This window comes from Cynocephalus volans, chromosome 12 (genome assembly GCF_027409185.1).
Source record: "Cynocephalus volans isolate mCynVol1 chromosome 12, mCynVol1.pri, whole genome shotgun sequence".
Lineage (NCBI taxonomy): Eukaryota > Metazoa > Chordata > Mammalia > Dermoptera > Cynocephalidae > Cynocephalus > Cynocephalus volans.
In genome coordinates this window covers 23,629,303-23,646,090 of record NC_084471.1, presented here as the reverse complement: position 1 = coordinate 23,646,090, position 16,788 = coordinate 23,629,303, and the positions used below count along the sequence as shown (strand labels likewise).

Below are 16,788 nucleotides of genomic sequence, written 5' to 3'. Positions count from 1 at the left end.
GAAATGTAGGAGAAAGAAGAGTCAGGGAAAGATACAGGAGGAATCATTGTCTTCTGGCAGGAGAAAAATTGGCAGCATGTCGTGGAAATCAAAGAAGGGGGAGAAGGATGCACTAGTGCTAGGGAACACAGAATAATAAGGACTGAGAAGAATCCATTATATTTGACTAGTGAGAGGCTGGTAGTGACATTTAATAATTTCAGTAGGATGGCATTTGGGAAACTAGAAAATAGATCCAGAGGAGCCCAGCAGAGAAGACATGTGCATCAAGTCCCATAGGAGGAACTCAAAGGAGGATGATTGAGGAATCAGTAATATACTGAGGTATAGTTTAGGACAAATGGGGTCATTTATTTTAGATGAACTATACATCTTTATGAAATAGACAGTGGCTAATAGGTAAGCAAGATAAAGGGGGCCATGGAGCAAGGAGTGAAATAAGAGGGCTGTGAATGAATGTTCTTTTTTTTTTTGTCAACTGGTCAGTACAGGAGTCTGAACTCTTGACCTTGACCTTGGTGTTATAACACCATGCTTATAACATGTTATAACAACACTAAGAACAAATGTTCTTAAATGTTGAAAAATAGAGACAGCAAAGTTAAAGTGTACTTTGTGACTTTCCACTATGAGTTTATAGAAAATTTGGGTTTTCTGTTTTTCCTTCAGCTTATGACATAAGCAAGAGAGTAAAAGAAACCTATAATGATTTTTACAGGATTAAAGGTTTACTGAGAAAAGGATAGTAAAGACAACAGTTTATTATTGAGGTAGATGGGGGAAAGAAAGGAATCAAGTATAATCAGGACTGAATTTGTTGAATAAAGACACTAGGAAGCTAAGTTTGGTGGAGATAGTAAAAGGATAGGAGTAAAATGGCTGCTAAATAGCTGTGCTTGTGGGAGGGGAGGTGGTGCTTGAGAGGATATAGCCTTTCTGGTATGTGACTGTTTGTAGTGATAATGGAAATGAATATTCATGAAAGATCATAAGGCCTTAGAGCTTGAAGCATAATTATAGTGATGTTGATGTGACCAAGGATGATTTTTGGGTCAAGACAGAGGAAAAAAAATAAGAGTTGCTAAAATAAATGAGGCCTGGGAGTTGTAGGAAATGGTGGAAAAGACTTAAGAGTATTTGAACAGTTTTCCTCCAGTATAGTTCAACAAGAGAATGCTTAGCGTCCACTGTGTTAGATGAATCTACTGCTGGTAGTAAAGGACAAGATAGAGTCCTTGATGATGACTGAGCAGGCAGTACAATGTGACCTTTTATCTCATTCAACCTAAGCAACTCTGTCTTTATCTCTTATATGTAGTGAGCTTCTGCATGTGCTTTCATTTGAAAAATGAGTTCAAGGCAGAGAAAACGTTATTCAGCTATTGTGGACAGATGAAACAGCAAAGGGCATGTCTGTCATTAAACAAATACTATCCAGGCACAGAAGCTTGGTATATAGCCTTGTTACTGCACTACCTTGTAGATCTTTATTGCCAGAGCCTAAAGCCCAAGGCCTAAAATGTTTGGGCTTGAGCCTCTGATGTTTGTAATTATGATAGCCAGTAGTAAGCATATATTGAGCGTACATTTTAGACATTTTGCTGTGTATTTTACATGACTGTCTTATTTGATCTTCACAGTAACCCTTCAAGATGGGTCTGTTATCACCATTTTACAAATGGGCAAGTGAGGCTCAGAGCGGTGGTGTCCATTGTCACCAAGGCAGGGAATAAGTATGCTGGAACTTGAGGTCAGGTATCTGCCTTCAAAGCCTGAACTCTTGTTTATTATTCTATAAGGCTATTGAATGTCAATATCTAACAGTTTCTAAACTTGTAAATTTTCTTATACATCAAAGAGTAATAATTTTAAAAATTTAAAAACTGTGACACCTTTCTAAATGATATAAAATAGATTAAAGCAAAGCTGCTTTGATTGAAGTGGGAACAGGGGACCTGGAGCTATGCCCTGTCCCTCTTCCTGACTCCTCTTGCTCCAGAGGCGTCTATAGGAAATTTGCAGGTTCCTTTGAGTATATTCTGAAAATTACAGCCTTATAAATAAGGATAATATTTTAGATGTAACAGTATATTGAATTAGTTCATTGGTTTTCCATAAAGAATATCAATCATTTGAAGAAGCACAGTTGAAATAATGTTTATTTTCTGACTCTTTAAGTTTTAAAAAATATCACAACTCTCACAACACTTTAAAGACTGAGTGACTTATCCAGTGTAATTCATATACAGTAGTCCCTCCTTATCCTCGGGGTATATGTCCCTAGCGGATGCCTGAAAATCTGGATAGTAGGGAACCCAGTATATACTATATTTTTTCCTATATATACATACCTGTGAAAAATTTAATGTATAAATCAGGCACAGCAAGAGATTAAGAACAATAATTAATTATAAAATAGAACAATTATAATGATGTACTGTAACAAAAGTTAAGTGAAAGTGGTCTCTTTGCTCTTAAAATATCTTATACGTACTCACCCATTTTCAGACCCTGATTGACAATGGGTAACTGAAACTGCAGATAAGGGGGGGCTATTGTACAAAGCCTCCTTACTTTGTTGGTAAGTGTATTATATTTATGCTAAAATTAACAAATCTAAAATTTACCTTCTTGTTGATAGTTTAATAGACCCACTAATATTTTATGTATATTTGATTTTGATAATGTGTAAAAAGAAATAGTAAATAACTCTTTCTTTTTTAAAACAGGGATTGCTTGGCATTTTGTACGGAACCAGTTTTTGCCAGTTTAGCCAATGTTCTTGGTAATTGGGAAAACCTACCTTCCCCTATATCTCCAGACATTAAGGATTATAAACTTTACGATGTAGAAACCAAATATGGTTTGCTTCAGGTATGTATTTTTATTCAACAGGTAAATAGTATTTTTTCCTTTAAAATTGTTTTTGGTTATTTCAAATTTACTAGCTATGTAAACTATGTAAAACTTTGGTTCTTGTCAGCAACTTAAAAATTATTTTTATGTCTTCTTAGAAGTTTTTTCTGCAGTTTATTAGGTTTAAGTTATATTTTAAATATATGAAACTGATAACATTGGTAACCTTTGGGGTAGGGCACTAATTGACTGGTAAATGGGGTGGGTTCTTTGTGATTCTTTTGTATTTTAAACCATGTAAATGCATTTCATAAACAAAACAGTAAATTGAAATAAAAAATAAAGTATTTAATAAAGGTTAAAAATTACATCTTTAAGGACATTATTTAGTAGATATCAAGAGGTATTGTTAGCCTTTTCATAAATGCCTACTTTTTCAGATTTTCCTTTCCCTGCTTACCAAAATAATATCTTCAGCTCCATAGAGTAAATTTAAATTTATACAGTAGATTCTAAGTTCCTTGGGGACAGAGATCATTTTATTTATTAGTTTTTAACAGTTTTATTAAGTTATAATTTGCATGTAATAAACTGCACTTATTCAAAATATACAATTTATAAGTTTGATGTGTACATACCTGTGAAACTGTCACCACAATTAAGATAATGCACATATTCATCACCCCCAAAAGCTTCCTCATACCCCTTGTAATTCTTCCCTCCTGTTCCTTGCTGTTTCTCTGTCTCTCATCCTAGGAAGTCACTGACCTGCTTTCTATTACTATGAATTAGTTTGCATTTTCTAGAATTTTATAAATGGAATCATGGTACATATTCTTTTTTGGTCTGGCTTCTTTCAGTCAACGTTGAGATCATCCGTATCATACATTTCAGTAGTTCATTCTTTTTTTAATTCCTGAATAGCAGTCCATTGTATGGATATACCAGTTTGTTTATTCATTTACCTATTGATGGTCATTTGAGTTGTTTGCATTTTTTAGCTATAGCAGATAAAGCTACTCTAAACATTCATGTACAAGTTTTTGTATGGACACATGCTTTCATTTCTTTTGGTTAAATAAATACCTGGGAGTAGAATGACTAGATCAGACAGTATCCATATATTTTACTTTTTTAAGAAACTGACAAATTGTTTTCCAAAGCGGTTGTACCATTTAACATTCTCACCAATAACATACGAGAATTACATTTTTAAAATCTTTGCCAAAATTTGTTATGTTTGGGCTTTTTAATTTTAGCCATTCTAACAGGTGTGCAGTAGTATCTCATTTTGGTTTTAATTTGCATTTCTCTATGAATAATGATATTGAACACCTTTCATATGGTCTTTTCCATCTTAATATTTTTTTTTGGTGAAATGTTCATTCAGATATTTTGCCCATTTCTTAAATGGGTTGTCTTCATATTATTGAATTTTGAGGTTTCTATATGTGAGGGTAATTCAAAAGGTTTGTGGAAAAATAGAATTAAAAGATAAAACAAATCTTTTCATGACCTTTTTTTTTTTCGTCCCATGCCCTTTCCGTGAACTTTTTGAAGTACCGTCATATACTGTTGACACAAGTCCATTGTCAGATACATAATTTACAAATATTTTCTCCCAGTCTGTGGCTTATCTTATCATTCTCTTAACTATATTTTTTAAAGATAAAATACCATCTTAATCATTTTAAGTATACAGTTCAATCCATGAAGTACATTCACATTATGCAACCATCACCACCACCCATCTCTACAGCTCTTTTCATCTTGCAAAACTGAAACTATACCTATTAAGCAATAACTCCTTATCTCCCCTAAGCCCTCCCCAGCAGCTCCCGGCAACCACCATTCAACTTTCTCTATGAATTTGACTACTCTAGGTACTTTATATAGTGGAATCACACAGTTATTTGTCCTTTTGTGAGTGGCTTATTTCACTTAGCATAATGTCCTCAAGGTTCATTTATGTTGTAGCATGGGTCAGAATTTCCTTCCTTTTTAAGGCTGAATAATATTGTACATATACCACATTATAAGCAACTCAGGTGTTCATTCACCTGTCAGTGGACACTTGAATTGCTTCCTTATTTTGGCTATTGTAAATAATGCTGCTGTGAACATGGGTATACAAATATGTATTTGAGAACCTGCTTTTAATTCTTTGGGATATATACCCAGAAGTGGATTTGCTGGATCATATGATGATTCAATTTTTAATTTTTTGAGGAACCATTGTCCCGTAGTGCCCACACCATTTTACGTTCCCACGAGTAGTGCACAAGGATTGTAATTTCTTCATATCCTCACCAACACTTGTTTTCTCTTTTTTTTAATGATAGCCATTCTGATGGGTGAGAGGTGATATTTCATTGTGGTTCTGTTTTGCATTTCCCTAATGATTAGTGGCTTTGAACATCTTTTCGTGTGTTTAGTGGCCATTCGTATATCTTTGGAGAAATGTCTATTCAAGTCTTTTGCCAATATTTTAATTAGGATTTTTTGTGTGTGTGTTGTTGAGTTGTAGGATTTCTTTATGTATTCTGGATATTAACCCTGTATCAGATATATGATTTTTAAATATTTTCTTCCATTCCATTGGTTGCCTTTTCACTCTTTTGATTGTATTCTTTGATGCACAGTTTTTTTATTTTGTTATAGTCTAATTTATGTTATGTTGCCTGTGCTTTTGATTTCATATCCAAGAAGTCATTGCCAAAGCCATTGTTGTGAAAGTTTTCCCCCCTAGTTTTCTTCTAAGAGTTTTATAGTTTTAGGTCTTAGTTTAGACCTTTGATCCATTTTGAATTAATTTTTATATATGGGGCAAGGTAAGGGTCCAATTTCATTTTTTTGCAGGTGGATATCCAGTTTTCCCAGCACTATTTATTGAAAATTTTGTCCTTTCCACACTGAATGGTTTTGGCACCTTTGTCAAAAATTATTTGACCATATATACAAGGGTTTACTTCTGGACTCCCGATTCTGTTCTATTTGTCTGTAGATCTGTATTTATGCCAGTACCACACTATTTTGATTACTGTAGCTTTGTAGAAAACATCTGAACTAATTTCCCCAACCCTAAAATGCTTCCCAAGATTAACTGAGATAATTACATAAAAATATCTACCAAATTTGTGCCTGAAATATACAGTAAGCATAAAATAAGGGTTTTTTTTCCCCTCATAAAGTTAAGAAAACTTTTCTAGATTTGAAAAACTTTGTGTATTTTCTAAGTTTTATTTGGGGAATAAGCATTTTTACAGATGTAAATCTTACATGGGTTCAAATGTGTTGGAACTGGAGAAGAACATTCATTCACTTGGAAAATATTAAGCCCCTAAAACTTGTGTATTGTACTAGTCACTGAGGGGTAAATATTCAGGCAATTAGAAATAGGAGGTTGCATCACAGAGTGGTGAAAAATGAAACTGGAAAGAGAGAAAAATGCCTTGATGGTGATGGGAAATAATGAAGAATTTTAAGCCAGGCAAATGACTTGGTCTGATGTGCATTTTAGAGTTGTCATTCTAGAAGAGTGGAATTTGGGGGTAGGGGAAATATATGGGGAAATAATGTACTATAGAGGGTTTGATTTTGGAATCAAATGTGTAAGTTTATAAATGTTTAACATATTACTTGCATGTAGAAAATAATTAATGATAATTTTTTAAAAAGTCCTGGTCAAAAATCATAAGAAGTACTAGAGGTACGGGGTAAAGTTAGGTAGAGGTAGATGCAGTTAGGTGGACCCTGATGGCTGACTAGAGAGACGAGGGTTGTGAATGGTGTGGAGTCTAATATGATTTCCCACCTTTATTAAGAAGTTAATGTACTGTAATTTGAAATAATGCACCACCTGGTACCTAGACGCATTCAGTGACATGCTTAAAGTTGCAAGGCTAGTAAGTGATAAAATGGTGTCAGGAACCCAGATATCTTCTAAAATAGTATTCTACACTCTTTACTGTTTACTTACCTTTATGCTGAAAGCTGTAAGCAGGGATTTTTTTTAGAGAATTCATTCTCATATTTATTCAAGAAGCAAATATTTATTGGACAGCTATATGTATGGCAAAGTTCTAGGTGCTGAAGGTATAGCAGTGAACAAAACAGACAAAAAATCCTGCCTTTTGGAACTTATATTCTCATATAGGAAAACAGACAGTAAAATAAGTAAATGTATAGTACATTAGATCATGATAAGTGCTGTGGAGAGAAAAGGGGAGAGAAAAGAGGGATGATTTGTATGGGAGAGAAAGGGGACTTACACTTTTGAATGGGGTAGTCAGGAAATACCTCACTGAAAAGTGGACATTTGATTAAAGACCTGGAAAAGGCAAAGCAGCAAGCCATATAGATACTTGGAGAAAGAATGATCTAGGCAGAGAGAACAGTAGTATAAAGTCCCTGATTCAAGATCATGCATGACATGTTCAAGGAATAGTGAAATACCTAGAGTGGCAGAGAGGAGTAAACAAGGAGATGAGTAGTAGGAGGTAAGATCAGAGAGCTAATGGGTGGCTAGGTCCTGTTAGGCCCCAAGAGCCAGAGAAATACTTTGGATTTTATTCTGAGAGAAAGGGAAAGCCTTTCTAGGGTTTTGAGCAGGAAAGTGACATGATCTGGGTTATGTTTTAACAGAAATACTTTAGCTGCTATATTGATAATTAAACTATGTAGAAGGGCAAGAGCAGAAGCAAAGAGATGAGGTGGGTGGCTGCTACAGTAATACAGGCCATAGATAATGATGGTCCAGAGCAGGGAAGGTGGTAGGAGAAGATCAGATTCTAAGTATATTATTTTGATGGTGGAGGTATCTGGATTTGCTAAAAAATAGAGTACAGGATAACTCAAAGGTTTTTGTCCTAGGCAACTAGAGAAATGAAGTGGCCATTAACAGATACAGGAAAGACTATTGCAGGAGAAAAATGGAGAAACGAGGAAGAGAGAATTGAATTCTAGGGTAAGCTCAGTTTTGGCTTCCTCTAAGATTGAGATGTTTATAAGACATTCAAGGGGAGAGAAGTCAAGAAGACAGTTAGGTAATTAAGTCCGGACTTAGCAGATGTCCAGGCTGGACATACTGGGCTGGAGATATTGGGAATAATCAGCATATAGGTGATAATTTAAAGTTGTAAGAACACTTGAGAAAGTGAAAATAGATGGGAAATTGCAGAGGTCCATCACAGACTTGGAGGTTGGGGAGGAACCAGCAAAGTAGAGTAAAAAGCAGTAACCAGTGGAGTTTGAGGATAGCCAGGGAGAATGGTGTCCTAGAAGTCAGGGAGGATTAGCTTGCCAAAATCTGTTCCTTTCTGGAAACAGAAATCCAGCCTTCAGTTTTGGTTAACAAATACCATAGTAATTTAAGGCACAAATATAAAACTACCAAATGTTATTCCAGTGTGAGAATAAATGAACATCCTTTGAAAACTGAGCACAATACTATTCAGTGAATTTCACTGTGGAGTGAAGGTTTATAAAAAAATCTTAATATTTACTTTATATAACTCAAGAATCAAAAATTCCCTCACTTTTCAAACTCAAGAACTGAATAAATTTGGACAGCAAAGGGTGCTTTTATCTTTTTGTCTGCTTATGTGCATATAGAAAGAAACTTAAATATAAGGGTACTTCAAAAAGGTCATGGAAAGATTTGTATTATGAGACATTTTATTACCGTAGTTGAAAGGAGTTTTATTTAATGTAAAAATGTGTTTTCTGTTTACAGGTTTCTGAAGGATTATCATTTTTGCATAGCAGTGTGAAAATGGTTCATGGGAATATTACTCCTGAAAATATAATTTTGAATAAAAGTGGAGCCTGGAAAATAATGGGTTTTGATTTTTGCATATCATCGACCAATCCTTCTGAACAAGAGGTAATGAAGGTTTTAATCTTCTAATTTTTTAAAGCTGTGGAAATTTGTGATTGCATCTGGGATGGAATGGAGAATTTTTAAGCCTGATAAATGTTTAGAAATAGACTGTGTTGTCTAATGGTATGATTAAAGCTACAGCTTTATAGAAAACTACTAGTGTTTATTGCCCCTAAGATTATTCCTCAGCTCATTAATTCCACAGTAGTTAATGTTGCTTGAGAAAAGTATGCCAGAGTTAAATAAATTTTAGAACTATTGGGTTAAATAGTGTTTTTCTTAGAATGTCATAACACACATTATGAATCTCTATCAGCGTCTCCCAGCTTACTAGATCATGGAATCTTCTTTAAGGGGGTTAATAACAACAGTAACAATGATAAAAATAGCTAATATTTATTGAGGCACTTTTCTAAGCACTTTTTGTGTATTTACATATTTAATCCTCACAACAACTCAGCAAGGTATAGGAATAATACAGATGAGTAAATTAGGCCTGTAGAATAAAATAAGCTGCCTAAGTTTAGGTTTGTGGTAAGTGGTAGAGTCAGAATTTGGACCCAGTCTTTCTGCTTTCAAAGCACCTGATTCTTAGTCATTAGGATACCTGCTTATTCATACTTAGAAAAGCACTGCATTAGATCAATCATGTTTTGTGTTGATTGGTTCTTTATGGAATAGAAGACCCTTTGTGACATGGCACCTTATGTTATATTTCAGGTTTTTACTATATAGTTGTTAAAGGGACAGTGATTTGACCTAAGATAGATTTGTAATTTAAGCAGACATTTTTAAAGGAATCAGAAATAATTAGTATTAGTTGAATACATACTGTGGGTCAAGCACTGTTCTAGGTCTGACTTCCACACATTTTTTTAGTCCTTGCTACATTCCTTTGAACCTCTTAACTAGGTCATATAGCTAGATAGTAAAAGAACAAGGTTTTAAGCAACAGTCTCTATCTGAGCCCATAAAACTTGAGAGAAGCCTGTGTATCACATAACATGAGCCAGACCCTCACATGTTCATTTTACAGTGATAATTTGTCTTCTGGAAGAGACTCCAATAATCTCAAAGTTATTATCTCTGTTTGTTGCATGCACTTTCCAGATTTGGGCATTTGGGAATTTTAGGATTGAAGGTGATGGTGACATTTTTACTTGCATGACTGAGTACGAATTTAAAGATAGATTACTACTGCTTGATAGTGGTTTACCATAATTTGAAATATTTAATCTGTGTAATCCCTTTTCTGTCTTATTATAGCCCAAGTTTTCTTGTAAAGAATGGGACCCAAATTTACCATCATTATGTCTTCCAAATCCTGAATATTTGGCTCCTGAATACATACTTTCTGTGAGCTGTGAAACAGCCAGTGATATGTATTCTTTAGGAACTGTTATGTATGCTGTGTTTAATAAAGGAAAGCCTATATTTGAAGTCAACAAGCAAGATATTTACAAGAGTTTCAGTAGGCAGTTGGATCAGGTATTTGCCTATAAATATTTGCTTGCATTTAAAATGTATTAAATGTTTCTTTGGTTTTTTTCTAAAATGTGTTCAGAAAATTCTCTAAATGAGATGACTATCTCATTTTGTTTGCATAAATCAATTTCATAAAAGTAATTCTATAAATATGAGTAATAAGTACTGAAGTTTGTTACTAGAACTTTAATCATGGCATTTACTAGAGTAAATATTGAAATATGGTTTAAAATACTGGGCATTTTATTTTAGGAATAGAAGCCATTTTAGATATTAAAGATAAATGTTTTAATTATCTTGCAATAGATTTAGCAATTTGTTTAATCTACAAATATATTGAGTAAATTTTTAAAAGATTTCTTTCTTTTTTTTTTTTTTTTAAAAGATGACCAGTAAGGGGATCTTAACCTTTGGCTAGGTGTTGTCTGCACCAGAGCGTACCGGCCATCCCTATATAGGATCCAAACCTGTGGCCTTGGTGTTATCAGCACCGCACTCTCCTGAGTGAGCCATGGGGCCGGCCCTAAAAAGATTTCTTAAATAGACTATTAACAATATAAATGCATATCTTTTTGAATGTTTTATATACATATTTAATGCTATCACTCTTTTGAATAGTTGAGTCGTTTAGGATCTAGTTCACTTACAAATATACCTGAAGAAGTTCGTGAACACGTAAAACTACTGTTAAATGTAACTCCAACTGTAAGACCAGATGCAGATCAAATGACAAAGGTGAGTACACACGGATTTCTGCTTTATGTAGAGGGACAAAAAATGAGTTAAAAGTAGATTAAGTTCTTCTAAAGCAAGATTTAGTCAAATAGAGTCCTCAGGTAACATCTGTGTTCTTTAGGGTATTAAATATTCAACTTCTTTTCATCTTAAATAGCTAAATAATTTACAGATATAATTACTCTGATAGAAAATTAAGATTTCAAATGAACAGATTCCTAACAGTCACAATTAGGTATACGGACATTCTGGACCCGAGAATTCATGGCCCTCTATTTCACTCTTACAAGCATGGATTTTAATAAATAACTTGTATTCTTTATGCCTTTGTGTTAGTCTGATTTGTGTTGGTATAACAGAAATACCTGAAACTGGGTAATGTATAAAGAATAGAGGTTTATTTGGCTTACGATTCTGGGACAGCTGCATCTGGCGCAGGCCTCAGGCTGCTTCTACTCATGGTGGAAAGTGGCAGGCAGCCAGTGGCGGGTACAAGCCGTTCACATGGCGAGAGGAAGCAAGAGAGAGAGAGGGGAGGTGCCAGGGTATGTTAAACAACAAGCTCTCATGGGAACTAATAGAGCGAGAACCCACTCAAGTCCCCCTGCCCCAGAGAGAGCATTAATCCATTCATGAGGGATCCGCCCCCATGACTCAAACAGCTTCCAGCACTGCCACATTGGGGGTCAGATTTCCATATGAGTTTTGAATGGGACAACACATCCAAACTCCATCAGCCTTCAAGATATTTTTCTTAAATCTTTAAATATTTTAGAGTTACGTAAAAAAAAAAAATGTTATTCCCCAGCTAACTCTCAGGTACTGATTTTGAAGATTTGAACTTGAAAAGAAAAATAATTTGTTAATTATTTTCTTATTCTGACTTTTATAATTAGAATTTCTGTTAAAGTGGTCTTCAGTATTTTGCTTAATGTTTCTGAATATTTTTTCACCTTATGTGGTTTCAGGTATGAGAAGTACTTTCAACTTCATATTTATCAAAACAATTTATTTTTATATTTTTAGATTCCCTTCTTTGATGATGTTGGTGCAGTAACACTGCAATATTTTGATACCTTATTCCAAAGAGATAATCTTCAGAAATCACAGTTTTTCAAAGGACTGCCAAAGGTTCTACCAAAACTGCCCAAGGTTTGTTGTTGATCAATTTCTTATTATAGTCAGGATTTTAGAATTTAAAAGCTTATTTTGATTTACTATAATAACTCTTCCAAAGAAATAATATGACTTTTGCCTTAAGTAAATGACTGTAAAAGGCTACAGACTGAAACCGAAAGTTTAGTGGACCTTTTTTGCATGGTTCAAAATTAAATAAGATAAAAAACAAAGTAGAACGATACTACCTAAATGCAAATGCAGCAGTTGGACGTTAAATGTCAGAAGCAAAGTTCATAGTTGTCATTGTGGAGATCACTGCCTCACCAGCAGTTAAGAGAACACTTTTGTATTGATGTTAGCCTTTTCTATTTCTTTAACTCTCCGTCTCTGACTTACTAAATCATGAGTATAATATAGTCTAAAAAATGATGGTGAATGCTAAAGAGGCACTAGTTGGAAAACTAGTGATTCCTGGTTGCAGAAACATTTCCAGTGTTTAATCTATCAGGTAGTCATTTGGTTATCTGTTTGTCTAGCCCTTTACTTAGATGGTTAGAAAGTAAAGAGGAAGCATAAAATACTGTCCCTGTTCTCAAGGCCCTTAGTGTAAGTGTAAATAGGGTTAACATGTATGAAACACCAATTAACAACACAGGAAAGTGTTTAGGTTGTGTTGTAGGACTCATAAGTAATGAAGGAGTTAAGAGGAGAAACATATCACTGACGGCTCACTAGGGAAGGTTTCCTTAAGGTAGGGTGACCATATGTCCCCATTAACCCATGACCTTCCCAGTTTATGCCATTTGTCCTGGCATAGTTAGCAATAGTATCCTATTTTACTCTCACAAGTATACCAGTTTCAACCATAGATTATATGGTCACCTTACCTAAAGAGAATAGAGGTTTTAAACTTCAATGTTAATACTAAAGACCTGAAATAAATTTTAGTTTTATAAAAACATTTTTGCCTTTCAGCGTGTCATTGTGCAGAGAATTTTGCCTTGTTTGACTTCAGAATTTGTAAACCCTGACATGGTACCTTTTGTTTTGCCCAACGTTCTACTCATTGCTGAGGAATGCACCAAAGAAGAATATGTCAAATTAATCCTACCTGAACTTGGCCCTGTATTTAAACAGCAGGAGCCAATCCAGGTATGTTGTAGGTATTTTTGCATATTTATGTACTGATATTCATGATGATGACTATCACTAAAAACGAAAGGAATGAATATATGACTTTTAAAAAATTAAGGTAAGGGGCTGGCCAGTTAGCTCAGTTGGTTGGAGTGTGATGCTGTTAATACCAAGGTCCAGGGTTCCATCAGTGCACCAGCCAGCCATCAAAAAATGAAAATAAATAAAAGTAAAAATTGAGGTAAATGTATGAGACTTTCTTTTCTATTAGTTAGGAAGCTATTTTGCATATGTTTGAAGCGAATCATTCCTAAAATTATACTTGAGCTTTACACATAAATGTCTATGGCTTTCCATAAGTTACTGTCTGAGAAAATAAATGACAAGGAAATTTTGTATGTGTTATACTGTTCTCATTGACTTTATTGAAAGTTATAGGCTTGGGAAAAGAAATACTTATTTTTCTTCTGCACTTCTAAGTACTTCTGTTTTGTTATTCAGGTGTTTAATTTGTAGATGATTTGTGCCAGTTTCTCTTAATTTTATTGCTAATAAATACTTTCACTAGGAGAGGAAAATGCTTACAGCACCATGGAAATAGTTGATATGTGTATTGTAAGTGAAAAAAGTCATCAGTCTTTGATGTAGATTCTATTACAGTATTTATTTGCTAGATTCAAGGTAGTGTTGGATTTAAAAAAAAAATTTAGTTGTACACATTTGTGGGCTTCAGTATGTTGTTTCAGTACATGCATGTATTGTACAATGATTCACTTACAGTAGATAGTATATCCATCACTTAAACGTTTATCTTCTCTTTGTGTGGTGATTACATTCAAGATCCTCCTTTCTAGCTATTTAGAAATATATAATACCATATTATTAGCTATAGTCAGCCTAAAAAACCAGAACTCATTCTTCCTATCTACTTATAGCTTTATACCTGTTAACCTTACCCTCCCTCTTGTCCCCATTCCCTTCCCAGTCTCTGTTAACATTATTCTGCTCTCTTAGTCTTGAATTTAAGAGCAGTGGGACCATACTCCTGGGTTTGAATCTGGACTTCCGTATCTCCTTACTAGAAGTAGGACTTAAGGAGTCATTACTGTTTTAAAGATTCTGTTTCCTCATTTCTAAAATGAAAGGTATTGTTGTGATTAAATGAAATTTTCTGGCACAGTAAATATTATTACATATTTCTGCCACTGTATGACAATAGCTTATTGTAAAGAGGAAGAAAACATTAACTATCTAATTTAATGGTTTCATGACTTTTTGTAGTCCTTCCCTTGGAAAGAGGGGAACAGAACGAGGTCTGTGGTGGTAAGATGAGAGTTTCTGTGGACTAGGGAAAGAGCAAGTGAGGGAGCTGTAGGCTTAGAAGCAAGGTTTCCCCCAAATGGTTAAGGTGTCAGGAGGGAACATTGGTGGAGCCACATGTTCCCTAAGCTGTGCATCAGTCAAGATAGTATTCTGAGTAACCTATAATCTGAATTTTTATTTGTCTCCATTCTTTGGGGCTTTTTGTTTGTTGGTTTGTTTTGGTGGCTGGCTGGTACAGGGATTGAACCATGGACCTTGGTGTTATCAGCGCCATGCTGTAACCAACTGAGCTAATCAGCTAGGACTTGCATCCATTCTTTGGTATTCTTTTTTCCATTAGTTGTCCAGTTAAAAATTCCTTCTGAAAAATTTTAACTGAGCCTTGGCAAAATTAAGTATTCTGCATGAATGGAAGGGGCAGTTTTTTCTTTATAACTTAAAGCCAAATGATATAATTTACTTCTTAGGGACATCAGACTTTGCTGCCCTCAGGCAGTAGCTTACCCAGTAGCTTTCCAGATAGTTGGTACTGGAGGGTAAGTGATGTATTACAGTAGATATGTGAGCTAGGAAGTCTATATATTTAAATGTTTAAACTGAAAGCAGATGTCAAATATTGTGCTTCCAGAAATTTAAGAGACTTGATTTGTTATGTTTCTGTCTTCCACGCTCTCAGGCTAGCAACATGGTGAGTGTCAAAATATGTAACTTATTCTTTTGGAGAAACTTTATATTTTGGCATATATTGAATCTCTTAAAGATTCTAGACTTTTAACATTGTTCCCTTTTTCTGGATAGATTTTGTTAATTTTCCTACAAAAAATGGATTTGCTACTAACCAAAACTCCTCCTGATGAGATAAAGAACAGTGTCCTACCAATGGTTTACAGAGCACTGGAAGCTCCTTCTATTCAGATTCAGGTACAGTATTTGATTTGTTTTTCTTTAATGATGATTTTGATTTTTAAAGTAGAAGAAAAAAGTACATTTTGGGTTTAAGTCATAAATTATTTTATATAAAACTCAATAGTAAATATATTTGTCTATTGAATTACATTATTGATATACTGTTACTAAAAAGTTTCTACTCCTAAGTTAAGGAATCAGTTGATAAATACCTGTATTATGAAGTAGATTTGTTGCTTTTATGTATCAGAAATGTACTATTATGAAAGGAGGTTTGATTGATTATAGTTTGGATTATTGTATACCTACTTCTTTCTGCCTCTTTTTGAGTAGATAATTATGAACAAAAATTTCACAGGTGTATGTGCCTTTTTCTTAGGAAAACATTAAGTAGGTATTTCCCATATTCATAATTTTTTTCATGTGTGGTAACTCAATTTTCTGCTTAGAAATGCTATTCCTTCTATAGTAAAGTTAATTTGTACAGCAAATCGATGGGAAAGCAAGAGTAATTTAATATGACCATTCTTAATGAATTATAGTCATGCTTTTGTCACACAAAGGCAATTTTAAGACATCATATCCTTTGCCAACTGTTAATTCTGTGATCTTTGTTAGTAAAATTTTGCTTCTATGGGCTATCTGGAAAAACATTTTGAATCGCTATTAAAAGTGTAATTTAGTTTTTTTTTTCACTTTGGAAGATATATATGAGGGTACTTCAAAAAGTTTATGTAAAGATTCATATTACCTTTTAATTTATTTTTCTGCAAATTTTTTGAAGTACCCTCATATTTATGTTAATAACATCTCACTGCCCAAATAGTTTCATGTTTAAAAGTTTATAGTCTCTTTGCCAGTATAGAAATTCTAATTTAAAAAATTAAATTTTAATTTTTAAGTTATTTACTAAAGGTTTTTACTTGATTTAAACCTGATACTACATATTTAAGGTCACTCTTTTGATTCATTTCATACTACATATTTAAGGTCACTCTTTTGATTCATTTCAGTCTTTGTTTACAAAGTTCTTTTGTTTATTTAAGGCTGGTAGTTCTGAATGGATACAAACATGTAACCTTCTTACATCTGCCTTTTGGAAGTCTGGGAATAAATTAAAGCAAATAAAATACAAGGGTACTTCAAAAAGTTTGTGGAAAAATAGAATTGAAGGATAATACAAATCTTTCCATGAACTTTTTGAAGTACCCCTGTACATGTTGGCATTTTGATAACAGATTCTTAGTAGTTAATTTATTTCTATTTGCTGATTATAAATGAATGTCTTTAAGTTTATCTGGTATTGTTAACAGCTCCTGTCCTGATACGTATTTGTACTTCCATTTTCT

The 16,788-nt window shown here is 34.0% G+C and overlaps 1 protein-coding gene across 3 annotated transcripts in view; it reads left to right on the top strand.

Annotated features, from left to right (window-relative positions):
- Positions 1 to 16,788, top strand: part of SCYL2 (SCY1 like pseudokinase 2) — a 60,663-nt gene that overhangs the window by 28,348 nt on the left and 15,527 nt on the right. For all 3 annotated transcript variants that reach the window (XM_063075749.1, XM_063075747.1, XM_063075750.1), the window contains 7 exons: positions 2,730 to 2,874; positions 8,591 to 8,740; positions 10,004 to 10,225; positions 10,841 to 10,957; positions 11,984 to 12,109; positions 13,052 to 13,228; positions 15,332 to 15,454. In XM_063075749.1, the coding sequence (XP_062931819.1) occupies positions 2,730 to 2,874; positions 8,591 to 8,740; positions 10,004 to 10,225; positions 10,841 to 10,957; positions 11,984 to 12,109; positions 13,052 to 13,228; positions 15,332 to 15,454 (1,060 nt within the window). The remainder of the gene's footprint in view (positions 1 to 2,729; positions 2,875 to 8,590; positions 8,741 to 10,003; positions 10,226 to 10,840; positions 10,958 to 11,983; positions 12,110 to 13,051; positions 13,229 to 15,331; positions 15,455 to 16,788) is intronic.